General features: G+C 34.8%; 2 protein-coding genes across 4 annotated transcripts in view; both read right to left on the bottom strand.

Moving 5' to 3' along the window:
• ANKDD1B (ankyrin repeat and death domain containing 1B) overlaps nt 1-812 on the bottom strand; it is a 39009-nt gene extending 38197 nt beyond the window's left edge. Inside the window, 1 exon segment of the mRNA XM_014550592.1 lies at nt 725-812. Within this exon segment, the coding sequence (XP_014406078.1) occupies nt 725-812 (88 nt within the window).
• Nucleotides 813-4693: 3881 nt separating this feature from the next.
• Nucleotides 4694-24912, bottom strand: part of POLK (polymerase (DNA directed) kappa) — a 56761-nt gene continuing 36542 nt past the window's right edge. For all 3 annotated transcript variants that reach the window (XM_005858045.2, XM_014549870.1, XM_014549868.1), the window contains 10 exons: nt 23249-23402; nt 19327-19566; nt 17232-17356; nt 15674-15840; nt 15020-15052; nt 13221-13317; nt 10265-10436; nt 7232-8176; nt 6612-6654; nt 4694-6433 (listed from right to left, as the gene is read on the bottom strand). In XM_005858045.2, the coding sequence (XP_005858107.1) occupies nt 6349-6433; nt 6612-6654; nt 7232-8176; nt 10265-10436; nt 13221-13317; nt 15020-15052; nt 15674-15840; nt 17232-17356; nt 19327-19566; nt 23249-23402 (2061 nt within the window). In that variant the 3' untranslated portion in view covers nt 4694-6348. The remainder of the gene's footprint in view (nt 6434-6611; nt 6655-7231; nt 8177-10264; nt 10437-13220; nt 13318-15019; nt 15053-15673; nt 15841-17231; nt 17357-19326; nt 19567-23248; nt 23403-24912) is intronic.

The following is a 24912-nucleotide window of genomic DNA, read 5'->3' as shown; positions in this document are numbered from 1 at the left end:
GTCCAGGTTCTGTGGGCACCGGCCGGCTGCACTGGTGTGAGGTCCGCCCGAGCCCGAGTCCGAGTCCGGGTCGGAGTCCGGGTTCTGTGGGCGGCCGCTGGCTGCACAGGTGTGAGGTCCGTCTGAGTCCGAGTCCGGGTCCGAGTCTGAGTCCGAGTCCGGGTTCTGTGGGCGGCCGGCCGGCTGCACAGGTGTGAGGTCCGCCCGAGTCGGAGTCCGAGTCCGAGTCCGGTTCTGTGGGCAGTCTGCCGGCTGCACAGGTGTGAGGTCGCGCAGGTGTGGCGCGCACGTGACATGGTTCGGTTTTCCCTGAAGAAAGCATTCGGAGGAAACGCCCGCTCATTCTCCAGCAATTCTTCGCACAATTTTGATCGGAACCTCAGCACAAACCCATTTCTGCATGGGCTTCCAGGACTTTCTTTGGAATAGAGCAGCCGTGGGCAAACTACAGCCCCCGGGCCGGATCCGGCCCGTTTGAAAAGAATAAAACTAAAAAAAAAAAAAAAACCCCGTACCCTTTTATGTAATGATATTTACTTTGAATTTATATTAGTTCACACAAACACTCCATCCATGCTTTTGTTCTGGCCCTCCGGTCCAGTTTAAGAACCCATTGTGGCCCTCGAGTCAAAAAGTTTGCCCACCCTGGAATAGAGGGACACTCTCAAGTCCTTCCCGTTAGGTGTAAGCCTTGGTGTCCCGTTTCAATGCGGCTGTGTCTTACCGGGCTCCTCGTCTTGGGTTTTATCACTTCCTTGGTAGTTTGTACAATAACGAATTGGTGAGACACAGTCATCTACTTTGGCCACCATGTGCCAAGCTAAAGTTCTAATAATATGCAAGGAAAATGGAATACTGAAGGACAACCAGGGCCTCTGCTCGGAATCCCATGGCGTGTCTAATGGATTACAACCAAACCAATAAAACCAGCTCACACCTGTGGGACGGCTCCAGCCGGCACATTGCAAGTGTAGCATATCCTAGGAGTGAAAAAAAATTGAGCCTCATAACAAAACTAGATTTGACCCCAGAACTACCCCAATTGTTTTGTCTGTGTGCACACAGATGCGCGGGTGCAGGACATAAGAGAAGGGAGAGAGCCCTGGCCGGTTTGGCTCAGTGGATAGAGCATCAGCCTGCTCTCCCTTTTGATTCTAGTCAAAGGCATGTACCTTGGTTGCAGACTCCTCCCCGGCCCGGCCCTGGCTAGGGCTCCTGCAGAAGGCAACCAATCCATGTGTTTTCTCTCACATCAATGTTTCTCTCACATCAATGTTTCTCTCTGTCTTTCCCTCTCTCTTCCATTCTCTCTAAAAGTCAATGGAAAAATATCCTTGGGTGAGGATTAACAAAAACAAACAAACAATAAATAAAGGTGATTAAATGTTTAAAAAGAGAGAGAGAAACTGATGAAAATTGAAAAATGAGTTGGAAAGCCAGAGATTAGGTAACTGCTAAGGGGTTGATAAAAGGTATAGAAAGTAGTGGATGTTTTCAAGAGGCCCCACAAAGGTAGACAGGAGTTTGGCAGAGGTTTTGTGTGTGTGTGTAATGTATGTATATCCAGGTATATATATATATGAGTTTGAAATTATAGTAAATTTACGAGACTGCAGTTAGAGAGGTTTACCACCATTTGCTTCTGGATTACCTTCTGTCGCCCTGAGCCTTCTGTAGACAGCAACAATGAGATACTAAGATTGTCATAAATTAACTCACATTTGTAAGGGGGACAAGTTCAATATTATGGTTTGCTTAGTAAATGGAATCACGTTTCCAATTCTCACCATATCATTTGAGTTTTTCTTGAACTGCTAACCCAATTGTGTATTACAAAGCAAAAGTGATTATTTCTTAATTATACAAGAGAACATTTTGTGCCCTAGATTTATTATAAAGCTATAGTAACACTATAGCTTCATAATAAATAATGTTACTATAGCTTTATAATAAATCTTGGTATGTAATAGGACCTGTGCTTCTGCCTTCTTATTCTTGAGCTTTTGCTTTTCCATATAACATTTAGGATCTACTTAACTCCCAAGAAAAAAACATGAGGGATTTTGTTTATATTTTCACTGAATTTATAGAAAAATTTGGGGACAAGTTTTATCATCCTTCCTATCATGAAGTTACTTATTTCATTTCCTCAGATGTACTATTGATCTTTCAGTAATATTTTGTAGTTCCCAAGTTCTTGCATATTTCTTGATAGATCCCTGCCATTTAGGTATCTTGTAGATCATTGTCCTATAAGAGATTATTTTTATTATATCTTCTAATTGGTTATTATGGTCTAGGAATGCTATTCATTTTATATATTGATCTTGTAGTCATAACCTTGTTGAACTCTTATTAAATCTAGATTTTAAAAAAAAGACAAACACACTAACAATAAAGTTTTATTTTTGTTTCCAGTTTCATTCATATTATTTATTAAATTGGCTAGGACCTCCTACTAAGAAATGCTTCTAAAATTTCACCAATGTGATAATTTATCTAGTTTTTAATAGGAATTTTTTTATGGTACAGGTAGAATTACTAACAGACCCTGATTCAGTTTGGGGTAGCAATGGACCCAGCTAAAAACTCCATTTCCCAGTTCCCTATATGGGGAATCCTTATTAGTTGCCCTACAATATGACAGTTTGAGATATGTGGAAATTATGTGGGGTTTCCAGGAAAGCTCCTTAAAGAGGGACAAATTTGTTGCCCTTTTGTAATTTTCACTTTCTTGTCCTCCTACCTGGAACTCACATGTAGGGTTGGATGTGGAAAAGCCCATCTTGTGACCTGAAATTGACTGCATGAGGCCAAGAAAATCGTAGGCTTCAAGTGAAAATTAAAACGGATTTTTTTTAAAAAAGCTCTCATTTGGGCCTTTGTAACTCACAGCTGAAGTGAAATTCTGAACTCATACAGAAAGTAGGGTGCTGCAAGTAACAAAACCTAATGTACAGAATTGGCTTAGTGTTTGAGGGAGGACTTTGGGCAGTGGGGACACAAATATCACTGACTGAAAAGCTGGTGACTTATTTGATGGTGACAAAGTATTAGGTCAAATTGTCAACTGCTGTCCTTTGGAAGGCAGACCAAATGCTGATTGAGGCTGTAGTATTAGGGGAAGTATTAGAAGAAAAACTCAAAATGTTGGTATAGGATGGTACTTTCTTGCTGTGTTCAGCAAAGTCCTAGAAGAGAGAAATGTACTTTTTCTCTATTGAAGTTAGTAGCCTGCAGAGATGGAGGAAAAGGCAGATGAGCAAAACAGTTTCTACCATTTTTTTTTATTGTGATATAGGTCACATATGAACAAGAGTGCATAAAATATATTTGTACAGCTTAAAGAATATTTTTTAATGAATATCCATACAATCACCTCACAAGACAAGGAACAGAAGAACACTGCCAGCATCCCAGAAGCTCCAGGTGCCATTGCCCAATCACATTCGCCTACCTTCACTCAGAGGAAATCATTATTCTAACCATTGGGACAACAACACTCTTGCTTTTTAAAATGCTTTGATTTCATATGGACACATCTTTAAAACAATGTAGTCTAGCTTTAACTGTTTTGAATTTTATATAAATGGAATCATGCTGATGGCATCCTTCTATTACTTGCTTCTTTTGCTCCACATTATCTTTGTGATATCCATCCACGTTCTGATTTTTCATCACTGTGTAGAATTCTATTGTTGGAATATACAATGATAGAATGTAACCATCCCACCACTGCTGAATATTTGGTTTATTTCCAATTCTTGGCTATTACTAGTATAGTACTACTATGAGCATTCTTACTAGTATACATGCTTCCTAGGAAATATGTTCAATAGTTTTCCCAGAGCAATGTATTAACTAGGGTTCTGGCAGGAAAAAAAAAAAATTGTAATTTGAGACGAGTTTAAGAAAGGGACCATCTCTATAGGTGCGGGCAGGGTATGGGGAAACCATAAAGGGTAGTGCAGCACCCCAGGGCTATTAAGAGCAAGGCTCTGTTGCCACTCCTAGGCTGAAGAGGTGAGGAAAGAAACGGATTATCAGAACCTGGAGAGCGAGCAGAGAATGCAATATGAAGATGGACACCTACAAGAGGTTGTGACCTTAGGTCAAGGAACTTAACAAAAAGGTACATGAAGGACTAAATACGCAACTTCACCTTTCTTCTTCCCTCACATCTTCTGCAGTGGCTTCCCCATTGCCATGACACCCTGATAGACATAACGCAGGGTACTGAAGGGCAAAGTGTGATCTGGAGGAAAAATAGAAAATAACCAGGAGCCCAGCCAGTGTGGCTCAGTGGTTGAGTGTTGACCCATGAACCAAGTGGTCACCGATTCGATTACTGGTCAGGGCACATGCCCAGGTTGCAGGTTCAATCCCCAGTAGGGAGCATGCAGGAGGCAGCTGACCGATGATTCCCTCATCATTGATGTTTCTATCTCCCTCTCCTTCCTTTCTCTCTAAAAATCAATGAAAATATATTTTAAAAAAAGAAAAAGAAAATAACCAGGAAAGGTGTATATTTAGGAGTGCAGTTGCTGGGTTGTTGAGAAAGGCAAACTGTTTTCCAAAGTGATTGTTTTCAAAGTAAGATTCATGTTGCTCCAAATCATGAACAGAACAATGAACCCTTTTTTCATTTTTGTGCATCTGGTAGGGTTGTAATGACACTTCTTTGTGTTTTCACTTTTCATTTCCCTATTACTAAAATGGCTGAGAATATGTGCATGTTTCTTGGCTATTTATATTTCTTTTTATGTCAAGTGCCATTTAAAGTCTTTTATCCAAATTTCTATTGGCTGTCTTTTTTCTTTTCCTGATTCATTGAAGTCATTTATATATTCTGGATTATATACTCTGGATACTAGTTTTTTCTCAGTTATTGTGCTACAAATATGTTCTCCCAAGTCCTTCCTTATATTCTGACCCTATTAAGTAGATAAGATTATAAGTGCTTATACTTTGTAGCTTTGCTGTATTTTCTAAAAATGCCCCAAAGGAAAATTATAATAGAAAAGAAAATGAGTTGGAGGAATTAGATTAAACAGAAAAGGATGTGAAGAGAATTTTTAGCAAAGAAAATAGAATAAAAGCACTAAGGTGGAAAAAGAGTGGAAAGGAAGGAAACCATTTCTATTGGCTAAAAGATCGACTACATATTTTAAATTTTATTTTGAATTATTATTAAATATGACTAAATAACATTCAATAAATCATCTAAATGAAAATAATTTAGTATTTAATGTTGAAAACACAATAAATATAAACTTGAGGGAAGGCAGAAAACAAATATGGTGCTATCTACAATTGAAAAAAACAAAAGCGATATAAGAGAACAAAAGATTTGTTTCTTTAAAACAGCCACAAAATGACCATCATCTTCATGTTTCAATTAAATACTTATTAATGATAAAAACTCTTACTGATAGCACTAAATTATCTGGAGAAACTACTTAAGTTAACTACTTACTGTTAAGCTGTCTTTTTTCAGAAATATTAATAAAAACATGACATAAATATAACTAAGATAAATGAGCTATTATAATACACACTCATCTTTTATACATTTTTCTCTAGAAGGTTATATAAAAATAAAGTGAATGTACAATTTATTCTTTATAGATTTGTGTAGAGTACAGACATAATTGCCATTTAAAGTCCTAGATAAGAAAATAATTACTTTATATCTTAGACAAAAAATTTTTAAAGTGGATCAAGTGCTTATTCATAAGAAGGAATTTTAAATTAAAAAATCAAATGAATAGTCATATTTAAGCAAAATTTTTTTAACACAGAAAATAATACTGTGATACTATTATCCTGAAAGGAACAGAACCACTTATGCTAGTTCTGCTAAGCTAATATTCTTCATAGAATGCATGATAAATATTAATTATGAATGCTCATGAGGTATCTGAAGGTACGAGGAGCTAAAATACAAATATACAAAATTGTAGAAGACACTATGATCACATATAGCAGACCAGTGCCAACAAATGGTTAAGTGCTGAAAAGTTCTTATGCTAAAAAGGGTTTCTGTGAACCTCTGAGAGCCCTTACAAATATATGGTTTTATATTCACTATAAAACTTAATAAACACAGAAATCAATTTTTGATCCCATTCCTTAATTTCTCATTTTAAAAATATCTCTAACTGGAAGTGCAATTCTTATGATATCAAAAAGGTATACAGAAGTAAATTAGTATATATTCCAAATTCATGTACAGGAAATATTGGGGAGAAATTGCTGCATTGGCCATTCACTAAATGAATCTGTAAACTTAAAATGAGGAATAGCTCAATGATTATAAAAACAAGTTTCAATTTAAATGTTCAATGTTCACTTAAAAAAGATATCCAGGGTGTGTCTGGGATTGTTTGGTTTTATTTTTTTTGCTGTTGAGGGTTTTGTCATCGATCCTGACCTGGAATTAAAAAACAACAACAAATTAAAATGCAGAAAGAGATTTAAAAAAAATAATTTTGCAAATAATTGATTTTTTAAAATTGTACTTTATATAAAAGAAAATGTTAACATCTAAAAATTCAACCTCAAAATATGATTTTTATAGCTAGCTTTACTAAGACTCAAATTAGCCATACCTTTTGGTTTTTGTTATGGTCTTCTGTACTCTGCCTGAGTTACCTTTAGAGGGAAGAAAAATGAAAAAATTCCATAGTGAATAATAAGAAATAATTAAAGGGTTGCATAAAAATGTAAAAAGTTAGAGCTGACTGATACAAAGATAATAAAAAAATTCCTTAGTATTACACAGTTCATATTTATACATACCAGAAACTAACTTGATAGCATAATTTCTTTATAATTATTTTATTAGTGTTACACTTAATTTTATTTTTGAAAATTGGCCAGAGTCAGAACTACCAAAGAACAAGTTAAAGAGGCTTTCTGGCTATGTAAGTTATTGTTAATTTACCGCTGTGCCTTGACAAATGTTCTCTGAAGGATATTTCTTTTTTTTGTTATATCACTCAGCTCCCTAAACTTCTGAGTTCATTCTGTGCTAAATCAAGCCCAAACCAAAGTTTCCCCTAAATTTAAAATCTAATGGTTTCAATTCATTCTAACTTATAAGAAGGTAACTAACAGGCACCTAAATAAACTGTCACTTTAATATTATGTGTTTAAGGTTTAACAATGATCTCAATTTTAATAAAACATTCCTGGAAAATAAAGTTCTTTAAAATTACTGCAAACTTACCAGTACTTTTGGTGCTTTCTTTGGGCTGATTTACTGGATTAACTTTATCCTCTTCCAGTTCCTGGATAATGCCTTTATTTAAGCAAATATCCACATGCACATTGAACAGGGTAAGATCTGAAGTCTTTTGCTCTAGGTTACAAACAGGACAAATTAGAGCCTGGTCTGTTATCACTTCATATGAACAAGGCTGGAGGGTTTCCTGCCTCCTCAGTGACCCGGAATCTTCATTTTGTAATGAAACAGTACAAGAAGAATTCTGATGACAGCGTTCAATATTAAACGATGTGCTTGGAAGATTAGAACGTTCCTCTTTGCTGAGCTCATTACTTAAAGCATCTACACTTTCGGCTTCAGATGGATTACATACAGTCTCTACCAACTCGACACAATCTTCTGAAGTGATTTCTATATTCTTCTGATGGGTTTCAGAATCCTGCTTCTCACAGAGTGAAAAAGAATGATGTACATTTTCTTTCTTAACTTCTGTAGAGGAAGCATGTGAACATGAGAACATTTCACTCACCGTAGGTCCACCGAGACATGCATCTACATGTTTATTAAAGGTTTCCAGACTGATGCTTCCTTGCTCCCTAAAGCAAACAGGACAGGTAAATATCTGATTGTTACTTGAACTCTCTGATGTTTCTAAATTCTCACTCATCTTCTTTAAAACTTGGAATGGTTGTGATGTCTGTACACCTTGTTCATTCACAGTTTCACATTTAAATGTGTCTTGGTGACTCCATTTCCTTTCCGATCGTTTTTTATCAAAGAAACTCTTCTTTTGAGACATTTCTACAGGTTTTAAAAACTGATCTTTGTCAGTTTTCTCTATACACCCAGTGGCTGACAGGGTTTGGTTTCCAGCTTGTAAGAAACCAACAATACTCCGTTGTTGGTGTTTCTTATCTTCTTCATTGGGAAAACTAGAGAGCCGCACACCTAAATTAAACCAAGCACAATTAGTCAATTTCAAATTTAAAAAGCCAATTCACTCATAATTCATAAAAACATTTTGCAAGTACTGTTATGACATATTTACAAAAGGCTGTTCCAAAATAATAATAAACAACACTGTATATTTTCTAAATTAAAGGATGTTTTTCCAAAGCTGGCATTTTGAGTTGAAATATATACTTTCCTTTATAAAACTGGGTATTACTAATTAGTAGGTATCTATTTGAGTTAGATGTTTATATGGGTCTTTCAATTAACATCTTAACACATGATACCACTTAATAAATACCGAGTAACTAATTAGAGTCAACTACATAGATACTTTAGCTCTTTTTTTTCAATAGGCTTTAGTTTTTAGAGCAATTTTAGGTTGACAGCAAAACTGAGCAATAAGTACAGAGTTCCCATGTGTATATGTGTGGGGGTGGTACTCATATACACATATATCAACACCCCCACCAGAGTGGTACCTATGTTACAACCAATGAACCTATACTGACACAACATTATCAGTCAAAGTCCATAGTTTATATTGGATTCATTTTGGGTGTTACACATTCTATAGGTTTTGACAAATGTATAATGATATGTATCTACCTTCATAGCATCATACAGCATAGTTTCACTGCCCTAAAAATCCTCTGTGTTCTGCCTGTTCATTCCTCCCTTCCCACCAACCCTTGATAACTACTGATATTTTTAGTGTCTACATATCTTTTCCAGAATGTTATATGGTTGGAATAATACAGTACGTAGGCTTTTCAGATTGGTTTCTTTCAGTTAATAACATACACTTAAGATTCCTCCATGTCTTTCATGGTTTGATAGCTCATTTCTTTTTGTTTCTTATTTTGTTAATCCTTATCCAAGGATATTTTTTCCATTGCTTTTTAGAGAGAGTAGAAGGGAGGGAGGGAGGGAGAGAGCGAGAGAAAGAGAGGAACATCGGTGTGAGAGAGACACATCAATTGGCTGCCACCTGAACAGTGCCCAACTGGGGTGGGATGAACCTGAAACCCAGGTTCGTGCCCTTGACTGAAAATCGAACCCGAGACCCTTTGGTGCGTGGGTCTAACACCAGCCAGGGCGATAGCTAATTTTCTTTATGGCTAAATATATTCTATTGTAGGGATGTACCACAGTCTCCGTTGACCTACTACTGAAGGACATTTTGGTTGCTTCCAAGTTTTAGCAATTATGAATAAAGCTGCTATTAACATCAATTCTTAGTTCTTTTTAGTTAATATACTTTATTCAATTGAACTCAGCAGCTGCTGTCTTTCATATATGAAAATATGGTTCTAGCAGAGTACACACAAGAAGAAAAGTAACTGCAATAGATGATAAAGACTGGGGTGGACCTCTTTCTTAATGTCCAGTGTCCTTTGTCTTTAAAAAAAAAAGATAAATACAGATGTAAGAGGACAATAAAGGAAGAACCCAACCATGCTGATCAACTGAAAAAAAAAAAAAAGAGAGAGAAAATATGGTTAATGACCCACTCTTAGTAGTATACTAAATTGGCATTTGGGGTGCTTATCCATAAACATTCTCTTACCCAATTCACTTTAGAAACATGGTTTGTTTGTTTTTTTATTTTTTTTTCTACCATGTGGTGGCTAAATAGTGCTTTAGTCCCTCATCTGTAATTCTGAAATCCAAAAAGCCCAGATAAATTGCAAGCAACATACGGTTGCTTATAACGAACTCTTTAGAGTTTTTACGACTCAGTGTGAATATTTTTTGTTTTGCTACAAAAATATTAATGTGTTTGAACATGAAGTGTTTCCTCAGATCTCAAAATATACTCAGTATGTTTTCTAAAATCTGAAAAGCCTAGCCCCAAGGATTTCAATATTTGTAAGGAGAAGGACAACTTTTATTGGTTCTTTCTGGAATTAAATTAATCATCATAGCTTCATATGCATCAGGTTCTAAGCATTAAGAAAAATGGCAGCAGCATAAGTACAAATTCCTAAACAGTTTTAAGAAATAAATTGGAGGTGAGAATATTTCCAAAGTTGATTCTTTAGGAAAGTCTAGCTATTTAAGGAAAAGCAAGAAAAGTCATACCCATAAGTCTTAATCTCAAGGGATGTGGAAAATCAGCATCAATTTCTGTTCTTAGCAATTCTTTGGCAATAGCAAATATTTCTTCTGCAGTAGACACAACAGATGAAACTGTAGATGCACGAGTTTTTACTTCAAAATTCACATTCTTCAGCTTAATGGTAACAGTTCTACCCTATAATAAGCAGAATACATTACATATGGCTTGCTAACTTCTAGAAAAAAAGTTATTTTACAGGTTAGAAAAACTCATAAAGCTCTCATATGTACATATAATATGAAAGTATAATCAATTATTTCTAAAACATAGTAATAAAATTGTCATAAAGAATAACTGAAATCCAAAAGTAATTAAAAAATCCCATTTTAACCAATAATTATTACTCTCCTCTCCAAATGAATTTTTATGAGACTTTTATATAAAGGGCAAAGTTAAGTAATCATTTTTCTTTTTCACCAAGCTCGTTTAGAGGTCAATTCAGTATCTAAAAAGGAAGGAAAAAAGTCTTTCTAATAGAGCCTCAGTGAAAAGGTCTGTGGATAGCGCATACTTATTGTGTGCCTAGTATACAACAGATACTATGCTAAACAATTTACATGTTAGAACTCCCTTTAAAATTAATGTTAAATGGGTACAGAGTTTGGGATAATGAAAGAGTTCTGGAGATAGACAGTGCTGATGGCTATGCAGTATGAATGTTCTTAGTGCCACTGAAATGTACACTTAAAAATGGTTAAAACAGTACATTTTATGTTACATATATTTTACTACCTCCTGGAGGTAGTGAGAGTAGATTAGATTTATTGACTCACTTCCAAAGAATAGTGAATAGAAAGGGAAAAATAGTAACTTCACAATGGAGAACTACCATAACCAAGGGATGAAGGTTAGCATCTCCCATGACATCATGTAGCTATCAAATACAGTAGCTCCCCCTTATCTGTGGGAAAATGTTCCAACACGCCTAGTGGATGCCGGAAACTGCAGATAGCACCAAACCCTATCTATATATACTATGTTTTTTCCTATACATACATACTCATGATAAAGTTCATTTATAAATTAGGCACAGTAAGAGATTAACAACATAACTAATAATAAAATAGGACAATTATTAAAATACACTGTAATAAAAGTTATGTGAATGTGATCTCTTTCTCTCTCTCTTATAAACAATCTGCTAACTAAGACTCCTATTAAGTGATTACCAGCGGGTAGCATATACAGTGTGGACATGCTGGACAAAGGGATAATTCACATCCTGGGCAGGTTGGAGCAGGACAGCATGAGATTTCATTACACTACTAAGAACGATGTACAATGTAAAACAAGATTTGATTAATTTCAAGTATTTTCCATTCAATGTTTTCAGATTGTGGATAACTGAAACTGTGGAAAGCAAAATCTCAGCTAAGGGGGGACTACTGTACCTCATAGGATGTGATGAGGACATTTTACCTCTGTGGTATTCTTTCTATAACTCATAACCATGGTCTAATCTAAAGAAAACTACCTGACAAACGCAAGTTGGGAGATATTCCGCAGGGTATCTGGCCAGTATTTCTCAAGACAATCAAGGTCATATAAAATAAGGAAACACTGAGAAACTATCACAGACTAGAGAAGACTGAGAAGACATGACAACTAAATGCAATGTGGTTCCCTGGACTGAATCCTGGAACAGAAAGAGAACATTAATGGGAAAATAAATTCTGCAGTTTAGTTAATAGCAATGTGCTAATGTCAGTTTCTTAGTTTTGAAAAATATACTCTGGCAATACAAGCAGTAAATAATGAGGAAAACTGGGTATACTGGAACTCTGTATAGTATTTTGGCAATTTTTCTGTAAATCTAAAAATGATTCTAAAATTAAAAGTTTATTTAATGGCCCTGGCTGGGTGGCTCAGTTGGTTGGAGCATCATCTCATACACCAAAAGGTTGTGGGTTCAATTCCTGGTCAGTGCACATATCTGGCTTGCAGGTTTGATCCCTGGTTGGGGTGTAGGGGAGGCAACTGATCAATGTTTCTCTCACACACTGATGTTTTTCTCTCTCTCTCAAGTCAATAAAAACATATCCTCAGGTGAGGATTAAAAAGAAAATTATTTAAACATTGAAAAAAATCAATTCTTTTTACAATCAAAGTATGACAGAGAAAAATGATAAGAAAATACTCATCAATTAATTATCCTATGCTTTGTGATAATGTCTTAATACTTAAAATTTTTTATTGAATTTACTGTGGTAACATTGGTTAATAAAACTATAGGTTTCGGTGTACAATTCTATAATACATCATCTGTATATTGTATTGTATACTCACCACTCCAAGTCAAGTCTCCTTCCCGCACCATTTATCCCTTCCTTACCCTTTTCTACCTCCCACCACCTCCTCTTTCCCTCTGGTAATCACCATTACATTTTGTAATAACTCTGAATAACTGGTTTGAGAGTATTGGAAAAACAGTAAATACAGATTGTTTTGAGTGAAGATTATAAAACACAAAGTTCAAAGCCTTCCAGATTTTGTTCTCAATGTGTTAAACAACCTGCATTAGAGCCTTGAAACAAAATGCTTACTCTACAAGAGAAAACCATTAAAGATGACTGAAAAGGCATTTATAATGTTAATACAGTTCTGGGAAAATCCTTCCCCCTTTGCTTTATTCTCTAATATTAATATAACTCTGATTTTGAACTTATTCAAATGTATTCCTGAGACAGTATAAACTCCTCGGGAGTTACACTGGAACCACTCTACCCTATAAGTTTCTTCTTCACAGAATGACCTTATCACAGGCTTCAACTAAGGGTCAGAATTAAATTTCTTTGCTGGTGATGAGAATACTCTTATCTGACATTTCCCACTTTGTATTCAAAGTCTAATTCTTGCATTAAAGTGCATTTTATTATTAGAAAAACTTAAAACTAAGAACACTACACTAAAATAAAATACCTTAAGTCCTTCTTTCTGCAGATCTTGAGCAAGTTCACTGCAAAGTTCTTGGCACAACTTGTACTGTTCTTCTGCTTTACTTATCTCACTGAATGTCCTAGAAAGACAAGAATGATTTTGGTGCACAAAGTAAAATATAATTCAGGATAATTTAGTTATATTTCCTGCAGTACAGAATAAAGTTTTCAGATGAATTAAGATATAATTAAGTGAAAAGCATTTAAGATCTACTTAATAATTGAAGATCATTTAGATAGTTAAGCTGATTAGCAAAGGTGTACTTTTTATTTTTAATCTTCACCCAAGGATATGTTTTTCTTGATTTGAGGGAGGGGAAGAAAGAGGGAGAAGGGGTGGGGGAGGGACATGGATCAGTGTTATCGGTTGCCTCCTGTATATGCCCCGACCAGGGATGGAACCCACAACTTAGGTATGTGCCCTGACCAAGAATCAAATCCACAACCTTTTGGTGTATGGGAGAACGCTCCAACCAACTGAGCCACCAGCTGGGGCAGTAAAAGTGTACTTTTATACTTTTGCTCTCTCTATAATTTTTTAAAATATATTTTTATTGATTTCAGAGAGGAAGGGAGAGAGAAATGGAAACATCAATGATGAGAGAGAATCACTAATTGGCTGCCTTACGCATGCCCCCTATTGGGGATCAAGCCGGCAACCTGGGCCTGTGCCCATGACCAGAATCAAACCCAGGACCCTTCAGTCTGCAGGCCGCTCTATCCACTGTGCCAAACCAGATAGGGCTCTCTATAATTTTTTAAAAGATGATTAAAACCACAACGGATAGTGACAGTTCATTAAACAGGACAATACTATCTCATTCTTGGATGCTTGTTTCCCCTCTTTTCCTTTAATTGCTTATATGTAAATCTAAGCCTCAAAGCAATTTTTTTCAGTCATTAATATAACTAGTATTAATATAACTCTGTACTAGGTCAATGGTTCTTAAATGTCTCAGTGGAACTTTGGTGCTTTGAGGAGAAAATTGAGGGACTTTTCAAACAATGACATATTCCCCAAAACAATAAGGTTTCCATCAAGATTTCATTTGACTTCTGAACAATATTGTAAACCAATGAAACAGATAATCTCTAAGCTCTCTTTCATCAATATCTTATTATTTGATGCCTCTGCTCATTCACCAATACTTGAAGAGTTTTAGGAAGAATTTCCATTGTTATGTCTTAAATTTACCAAATAACCTCTCAATATAATTTTTCTTATAAAGTCTAGAAATTAAGATTTGGAATCCTGCCCTAACCGGTTTGGCTCAGTGGATAGAGCGTCAGCCTGCGGACTGAAGGGTCCTGGGTTCGATTCCGGTCAAGGGCATGTACCTTGGTTGCGGGCACATACCCAGTGGGGAGTGTGCAGGAGGCAGTTGATCTATGTTTCTCTCTCATCGGTGTTTCTGACTCTCTATCCCTCTCCCTTCCTCTTTGTAAAAAATCAATAAAATATATTTTAAAAAAAAGATTTGGAATCCTAAAATGCTTGGTTTCCACTGAATAGGAAAAAAAACAACATTAAAAAAATAACTTCAGGGATGGGGGCAGGGGGGGAAGAAAAAATAAATAACTGCAGTGTACTTTTTTTCCATTCAGAGAATAGCAAGTGAAGATAATACGGCAGTGTACTGGGACATTTACTTCAGGAGTGTGACATGCTGAAAATTGTTCTGAGGTTTGAAAACAGATTTTTAAATTTCAGTGATACTTTGCTAAAAATTAAAAGTTAGTTTAAAATAGCATAAATTATGAACAATAATATCAAAATATTACCTCTCAACACTCATGCTTTTCCTCTCTCCATCCCTTGAATGAAGAAGAAAAAGTTTTTATTTGCTTTCTCAAAGACTGAGTTCCTTTAAGTCAAACAAGAGGATTTAATGTATCAAATTTATACATCATGAAAAACAGTGAGTTTTTAAAATCTAAAAATAAAACTATCACCCAAATAATGTAGACAGATAAGATGTTAATATGATTACACATGGCATAGACCACCAGTGTTCTAGTATTCTTATGTTCTAAACAAAGCACAAGGCAGAAAAGAAAGTACCTATCATTCTCTTGTACATCTATCCAATTGCTGTAGCCAACAGCCTAGAAGTGATTCTTTATTCGTCTTTTCCTTTTCTCCCACATCCAGTCGTTGGACTCTAATTTTAAAATTATATTCTAAATTGAACCAGCCTAAAATAATTTTAAAACATGTTATCCTTATAGGCTCCACTTCAATGATTAAAACTGTTATCCCACAGACATAGACAATAGTTATGGTAATGGCCAGGGGGCAGGGAAGGGCAGGGGTTGGGTGGAAGTTGACAAAGGGGGAGAAAATGGGGACATCTGTAATAGTGTCAACAATAAAAATAAAGTTAAAAAAAAAAAGGAAAGAAAAAGAGAAAGCAGAATGAATATACATATAGATACCTTGTCAGGTGTGTTGAACCTAGACCCATGGAAATATGAAGGAAATAACGCCAAGATGTTTCAGAAAAAAGAAGAGAAAGTAATGCCCTCTGTTGGTAGAGTTCAGTGCAAGTAATAATTCCTAGGGCCTTTAACATTTTCTCTGTAACTTTTCCTATTCCAGAAACCTAGAAGAGAATCAATATTTATTATTAATACATTTTTAAGTTAAAGCAAGAACTGATATTATAATCTCATTATACCTTTTATAATCAATAAAAAACATGAATAATATAACTATCTTCATAAGAAAACTGCTTTAATTTCTTTTTGGCCACATTTCCTAAACTAGTGTTCCATGGAAAACTTAAATTTAAAATTCCATGAAAATTTTAAAAGCATTAAAATAAAGAGTTCTGCCCTGGTGGATTTGGCTCAGTGGCTAGAGCATCGGCCCTCCAACTGAAGGGCTGCAGGTTCAATTCCGGTCAAGGGCATGCACGTACCTTGGTTGCAGATTTGCCCCCCAGCCCTGGCCAGGGCGCATGCGGGAGGCAACCAATTGATGTGTCTCTCTCCCATCCATGTTTGTCTCTCTCTGTCACTCCCCCTCCCTTCACTCTTTCTGAAAATCAATGTGAAAATATCCTTGGGTGAAGATTAACAAAAATAAATAAATAAAATAAAATAATTAAAAAAAATAAGGAGTTCTGTAGTCAGACAAATTTGGGGAATGGTGGAATAAACAAATTTGAGTTGAATTTTTCACTACAACACTTATGAATCTTTAATATACTAGTATCTTTGTGACTCATAAGGGTGGTAGATTTTATGGTTATTTGACCCTCGAGCCTTTTTTATAGAATACTTACTCATACCTTAAAAACCAGATTGGAAAATACTGCTTTATAGCTACACTTTATATACTAAGCTATTCAGTAATCATTATACATTATATATTTTGATATAGCCTTTCTTTTGAGCATTGAGAAATGCTTTATTTAAATTCACTCATATACATTATGTTGTGAGAAAAGCAAGTCCTAGCACATCAAAAAGAATATGCAATTATTGTTTACGAAGCATACATATGCAGAAAAATCTAGAAACTTTAAAAATAAAATGTAGTCTCCTTTCTATAACTCCTAAGGGATCATTTTACCATTTTTTAAAGATGGTAAAGTGTTTTAATTTGTTTTTTTGTCAAAACAATTAAAATTCTAAATCTTTTTCAAGTATCATACTTATTAATCAGGAAGCAACCTGTACTTTAGAACTAAGATTGTATATGAGTTACAGCTGAAAGGACTTTTACCAGTATCCCTTTTATTTTTATTTTCCTTGGCAAGGGTACCCTGAAAAGTCTGTCATCTATTACTTTCTTAAAACTTTCCAGCAAATAAGATCCTAAACTTCAATTTAAGGGTTTAATAGAAAGATTTCTTCAAATCCAAATTCAATCATCCAGTACAGTTCTTGTTACCTACTGTTTTAAAACCTTTCAGCTAACAATTACTATCCTACTAAATAGTATCTCTTCAGAACTCAGAGTATGATAAATTTTATATAAAAATCTCACCTTTCTAATGGGTAAGTCCTTGATGAAGTCCATCACAGCTTGTCTTTTGGGAAGAATTTGGTATTGTCCATTTGGTTTATTCTTATCACTGCATACTTTTGCTAACATTGTGTTTGGGGCAATGCCTTAAAAGAAGAACACTCTGATGACTCAAAGAAGTTGATATGTATGATTTTAAAATATGTGATGACAATAGAGAAAAATAATAATGTTAAGTGCAAAAAATCTGAAATGATGTGAAATGCTATTTTAAACATAATAGTGGGTAAAAAATGGTGAAGGGATTAAGCAAACACCAAACCAAACCAAACCAAACCAAAACACTCATTGTCAGAGGCAACAGTAGAGGTAGGTAGAAGAGAGTAAAGGGGAGATAAAAGGTGACAGAAAGAGACTTGACTGAGTGATGAACACACAATACAACATACAGATGATGCACTATAGAACTGTACACTTGAAACCTATATAATTTATTAACCAATGTCAGCCCAATAAGTTCAATAAATAAAAAATGCATATCTGTTTGAAAGAGAATACCCAGATATTAGCAAAAAATCATAATTATATGCCTTGTTAAGTACATAAATAAATATATAAATAATAAAAATAACAGTAATTATCTATCTCCCCAGGGCTTCCTATGATTTTTTTTAAAAAAAGGATTGTGTTAGTTATTTTCACAGCAGAAATGAGGGCTATTTATTTATCTTTTAAAATTATTTTTATTGATTTCGGAGAGGAAGGGCGAGGGATAGAGAGATAGAAACATCAATGATTAGAGAGAATCATTGATCAGCTGCCTCTTGCACACACTCTACTGGGGATCAAGCCCACAACTCAGGCATGTGCCCTTAACCAGAATCGAACCTGGGACCCTTCAATCTGCAGGCCAATGCTCTATCCACTGAGCCAAACCAGCGAGGGTGAAATGAGGGCTATTTAAATCTCCATGGTATTTTAAAGTCTAAGAGTAATTTCTGAGTTTAACAAATATTGTTAATTTACTTACTGGTAGAAACACAGGGCTATCTTATATTAATGATCCAGAATATAAGTTAGGATGTATGTTTATTCTTTAAAAAGGTCTTTTGTATACATTATCCACATTAAAAAATAATCAAAGATTCTGGGTTGTAGTATATTTATAACAATAGTGAAATGTGTGCATTCTTTTTGTGTTACAGAGCAAATTCCTTTTTTTTTTTTTTAATTTCAGAGAGGAAGGGAGAAAGATAGGAACATCAATGATGAGAGAGAATCATTGATCAGCTGCACGCCCCCTTCTGGGAATCAAGCCTGAACCCCGAGCATGTGCCCTTGACAGGAATCGGACCTGGGACCCTTCAGCCCGCAGGCCAACGCTCTATCTACTGAGCCAAACTGGCTAGGGCTAAATTACTACTTTTAAGAAAGATGTTTTATAATATAGAGGAGTCTAAATGACTAAGATAAACTGATAGGAATATTCTAATATAATCATTAAATAGTTCATTTCATTGTTTATATACATCTTCCTAAATTTTATTACTTTTTATCATGTTTTGGCATAGAAAGAAAAGACTAACCTCATCATAAGATGGTTTTTATAAAATAATTTAGGGCACTTATGACAAATATCAGTCTCTATGCTAAGTGGTATCACCCTATGTGCTACTGACCTATGTAAAGCTCTTTTTCCCTTCACTGGATGGTTCTAGATTGTTATGTTATGAGTTGGTGATTCTTCTGTCCACTACCTTGTGGTCATCTGGGGTCTCTCCTGCACTGTAACCTTGGAAGAACTGCAGTCTTCTAAGGGAAAACTAAAAAAGTACTATGTCCAAAAATAATTAAAATATATTTTGAACTTAAAAACGGGAAAGCTACATGAGATTTATAATAGTTTTTTCTTTGGGCTCAAAGGCTTTTGGCTTAATTCAAACTTATCTATAGGTTCTAGGCATTCTAAATAGGTTAGGTTGTTAGAAAATGAATCAAAAAATGGATAAGTAAAATGTTACTCTATACTTTATAATGAGAAACTACTAATATTACATTTGAATTAGCCAGTCTGAAAATTAAAACTATTGTAGCCATCAATATCCTGTTTAAGTACCTGCACTGGCTGTCAGTGTTGTTTTTTGCTCAATTCTGAAGCGAATTTCCTTTACCACTTCCTCGGCTGATGTTCCAAAAACAACTGAGTTTTGAAGTATTTGAGGATTATTTTGTTCTTCAACGTTCACTTGGGAAGTATTTCCTGGGGGCTGCAAATCAGGCGGACTATCTTCAAAAAGTAATGGAGAGATGGATCGTTCATGCTCACTCAGTTTATTAACTTCCTTTCGTGGTTTATCTAAATTATAAATAGAAACAGTAATTCATCTTCATTTTAAGAAGCATATACTTCATAAATCAGGTTTGGTTATATTCTTTCTTAATACAAAATAAATCTAGTTTAGTTTTGTTTCTAAGACCAAGATCAGAAATGTCATCATTTATATTTTACAACAGTTTTAAAAAGAAAACAATGATTCTAAGGTTTTCTTAAAAGGAATATATTTCCCATTTCCATAGTATACATTTTAAAAGAAAATACCTTAAGTAAAACTCATTGATTTTTATACCTAAGTTAATTAAAACCCAGAATTAGGTTTAGATTCATTCTACTTTTTTCTTAAAAAATTAAAGTTTTTGTTGTTGTTGTTTATTCATCTCTAAAGGGAAAAAGAAATTTCTTAAATTAGGATTTAGTAATCAGGGCAAAAGACATTAAGCAATCTAGAATAAATTTCTGAAAAATAAGTTTTGTTTTTAGAGGAAAAATAAACTTAAATTTTCTTCATTCATGAAAGAAACATTTCCAATGTTGACAGAATTTGAATTTTCTTCAAATGATGATTTTAATTTTGACATGCCTGTTTATAAAGTATCATTTTTACTAAAGGCATATTTGAAATAAATAGAAACTACTTCTGGTGTTTTACTTTTTATTTGTAGTCTATATATCTGCATATGTATATCCATGAAAATATTCAAATTCTTAATATTTGATCAGATTAACCACTGTCCAAGGTTAAGGGAAAGAAGCCTTTATTATCATCAACTAGAGGCCCGATACACGAAATTCGTGCAAGGGGGTGGGCCCTCGCAGCCCTGGCTGCCTCGTGGCCCTGCCCCCCCAGCCCACTGGTCATTCTGGAAGGTCGTTCCGGAAGGTCGTTCCGGAAGGTCGTTCCACCATCCGGTCTAATTAGCATATTAGCTCTTTATTATATAGGATAGGCTGTAAACTAATATTATTAAAAAGTAGAGTAAAAATATTCTGGTTATTACCTCATTTAATTTGCATTTTTTAAAGTGGACTGCAAAATATACTTAAATCTATACTAGTACTAAAAATGTCCTCATGAACAAATCCATTAAAGGCTTTACTTTCTAGGCTTAATGGAGGAGAAATGCAGTTTAAATATACTTATAATAACTAAGATTAACAACAGAGCTTTCAAATCCCATTTCACAATTTTATAAAATATAAATGTTTTCCAAATTAAGGTAAATGTTGAAGCAAAAATTAAATTTCTATTTTCAAGACACATGAATGCATATTACTTTAAAAATAAACTTGGCCTTTTAGGAAGATTTCTTAAGAAAATATAAATAATATGACAACACCTGATTCATTTCAAATTTTAAAGTCTAATATATGAATTAAGTTACAGACAGATGTTTTCCAAATCTGAATTCCCAGGCCATCCACAAAATAAGCCTTATTTTCAAACTTACATTAGCTGTTATTTGTGCTTCTGTTCCTTTCATTTCCCATGTTCTGGTTTTAAATTGCAAAGCAATTCAGAGGGGAGTAAGACTGTGGCACAGTTGGAATGGCATTTACCTAGACTCTCTTTTCCCCATCTGGATGGGCAGAAGTCCAGGTAAAGAGAGCAGAAAAACTTCAGCTCAAGTAAGGTACCTGCCACGTTCATAAGCCCCTTCTGCAGAGTTCCTTATGCCATGTTCACCTTCCTCATGGCTCTACCACCCTGCCCCTAGGGGAGTCACTCTGATAGAACACTACAGTAGAAAGCAACGCATGCTGCCTTCAGGTTCACTGTCAGAGCTGCTGCTAAATAGCATAGTTACCCTTTCAGTCTGTCTACTTCTTTGTGAGGCTTGGATGAGCAACTAAATGCTGAAGTGGTTTCTTATTTGCTTTCTGAAAGAAATATCTGTATAATCCCCATAACTGAGGTGATGAGAGTATAAAACTAAGGTTTAATCTGAAACATTAGGATTAAAGCACCCATTGGGATGGCAAGTGCTAAAAATGTACAGTATTTCAGTTTCACATATTCCTTGGCACTCACTATTTGGACTTATAAGGCAGAATAAACATAAAATCATAATGATTATTTCATTTGTATATACACATAGTAGTTAGCAATACTTTTTCAAAGACCACATCTTTTAGGAAAGGGGCAGACAGCAAAAAACTGTCTTGGACTTTAGAGGAAGATATATCAATCACCTGCATGGCTCCAACTCACTGTTGACAGCTCCCATGGCATAATGTAAAATCAGATATGCCTGAAAAGTCCAGCCCACAGGGATTTATACATGACCAAAACAAATTGAACTATTTAAATTGCTTAAGAGTAAGAAACTCATGAAGAGGAAAGTACATAAGTATGTTAAAAGCAATAGATATTAAAAATTTACATTCTCATTGTGAGTTTGGACACGTAATAATAAATAAAAAGAACATCAGTAGAGAATAAAAACATTTACCTTAGTCCCAATGTAACTTTTTAAAAACATACATGAAAGTAATTGTTATAGGAGGGGATGCTTTGACATAACCATTTAATGTCCCCCACCCCCTTCTTTTGTGAAAAGTAAGGAACTAACAAAGTGAGATTGGAAGCAAAGTGGCATCAGGCTTTTTGTGCCACTTCCCCAAACAATAAAGTTAAACTAAAGAAAAAAAAGTTTTGCTCCAAGCCTCTGTATCCAGAAATTATGCTTGTTTATTATTTAATGTTTTTATTAGAGACTTACCCCTTAGAGCTATAAAGAAGGTAATGAAGTTGTGATTTGATGTCCACATTAAACTTGCTTCAAAGATTTGAGACTCAAACAATGTGAGAGTTATAATTGTATGCCATTAAGAATTCACCATTTTTGCTTCAGGGAAAATTACAAACAGGTTTCCCCACCACTGCCTATGCCTTCTCCCCTCTCCCCTCTCCCCTCTCCCCTCAAAGCAATCAATGAGTTGTGCACAGGGAATGTAGCTGTGGGTTGTGAGCAAACCTTCTCTGTTTCTACCTTTTCATCAGATGAACTTTGTTCAGGAATCCAGGACAGCTCAGACATTTGAAATAATCATACCTTTGACAGAGGGTTGAAAGCAGTGTGCATAATATCTGCATGTTTCTTGGTATCACTTTGGATAGGTAATAAAGGGTCCTTTTAAAAAGAATGCTTTGGATCATGAAACTTCTGATTCATCATATATAAAAGAATAAAAGTAGGTCCAAGGCAAAGAAGGGAGCTGGAGAGTTTTTGATTTAGGAGTGATGAAAAAAAAAAACACCCCACCCAATGATTTGATATGTTTGAAGCAAAACTTTTTAAAATCTATTTTCCATTTAGCAACTACAACAAAAGGCCACCTTAAACATGCTTTTTTAAATTTTTACTTATTGATTTTTGAGAGGGAGAGGGAAAGAGAGGGGGAGAGGGGAAATATTGATTTGTTGCTCCACTTATTTATGCATTCATTTGGTTGCTTCTTGTATGTTCCCTGACTGGAGATGGAACCTGCAACCTTGGCGTATTGGGACAATGCTCTAACTAACTGAGCTAGCCGGCCAGGGCAACATTTCACACATTTAACTCAGAAAACCCACTGGTATATTTTATTTCTGAGTTTTCATTTAAATGTATAGCTAGTCCTATAACCTATGCATGCTAATAAGTTAACTGGGTTAATTCAAATTCAAAGGGTTTTTTGTTTGTTCTGATAAGTTGCTTACCATTTTCTAGAGCGTGCCCTGTTTTGATGAAATACTTTCTTTTGTCCTCAGGCCAATTTTGTCTTTCCTGTAAGTGGTTTGTTATATTCAAGTAGGCTTCATCAAGACTCATGGCCATAAAATTGGGATCATAATCAGCAAGTATTTCCTTAACCTTCAAAAGGAACAAAATGGTTTAAGTTTTGCAGCCATAGCAAAATTTGTCACATACAGCCGATAAGAAAAATTAATATTCTTACTTTGCAACCATAGTAACGATCCTACAATCAATAGCTCATGGATTTAGGGAATAAATAATTTACCGCTAGGGCACATTTGTCCAAATTCTCTTTCTTATTAAAATAGATCATGAAGGTAGAAGACCATGAAATAGCTTTATTTGATACAATCTCTGTTTAGCCACCTGTATCTAGAAATAGTAAGTGATTCAAATAAATCTCAATACATCATTCTGGTAGGAAAAAACGGCTAAGGAACTACATTTTAAGAAGTTGATCAAAAATAGAAATGGGAAAAATAGAAACCTCCTCTCCCCCACCTTTCATGATGGTTTTTGTATATTTTTAAAAGGATAATCTTATTTAAAGGTACTATGTTACTTTAGAAAGTTCTATTTCAATTAATTATAACATGCACATAAAACTCCACTCAATATACACATTAATGCATGTATCCATTCAAGAAAACAAAGCTCAATTATCAGGATTTATAATGGGAAAAGACCACAAAATCTGTAGTGTCTGTGACTATAATAAATGATGGACAATAGTCTGGAGTTGCATCTTGGGACAAAAGAAATACATACATAAAGAAATACATACATGTAAGAGATTCTATACATACATATAGAATCTCTATATGATTCTAGAAGTGCCTTTTACATAAGACAGTTTTATTACATGAAACCAATCTTTTTTAACCATTGAAGTATTAGCTGAAACTAGAGGAAATGGTTGCCAAAATAATACACTTGCTAATAAATTACGTTATGGTTCCATCTAATATTTAAAAGCTGTCTGATGCATTATGAGAAAGCCCTTCTTGATGATTTATAAAACGAAAGCTTTTTAGCTTAATATAATATGAACAGCTGAGTGAAAGGTAATTTTAGAAAATAGTGACATAAAACTTGGCCAAGTTTTGCTCAGAGAGTACCTAATTAGCTCTGTTCCTGTAGAGGAAACCATTTTTATGATGTACTCAAATAGAATCTTTCTAGTGAAAATGAAATTCTGGAAGGTCTGTAGTTGGCAGCCAACTAAGATTATTCTGAATGAGAAGTACTCCCTAGAGGCACTGAGTACTCACTAACTTCCTTTACATAGGATATAAGAACAAGAATAGAATGTGCCAGTAAACATCAAGTACTGGGCTATGACAACAAAGTTATCCCATTCTTTTGGATAAAACAAAAATGGCTTTTCCTTAAACTTTTAAACCAAGCTATAAATATTAATGTATTTATAATCAGTGAATTTATGCTATAGTTCATTTACACATAAAAAACATTTATTATCTGCAAATAAACTATCTAAATCCTACTCAAATTTAAAGATTTCTCTAACTTATATAAATAACTACAGTAAAGATAACTAAAAACATTTTGTTCTCATTACCAAACTGTCCAAAGTTTTACTGAATTACAGTAGGAGTTAAAACAATTC

Source organism: Myotis brandtii, unplaced genomic scaffold (genome assembly GCF_000412655.1).
Source record: "Myotis brandtii unplaced genomic scaffold, ASM41265v1 scaffold115, whole genome shotgun sequence".
Taxonomy (NCBI): domain Eukaryota; kingdom Metazoa; phylum Chordata; class Mammalia; order Chiroptera; family Vespertilionidae; genus Myotis; species Myotis brandtii.
Note: the sequence above shows the minus strand (reverse complement) of the source record. Positions and strands in the feature narration are given on the sequence as shown.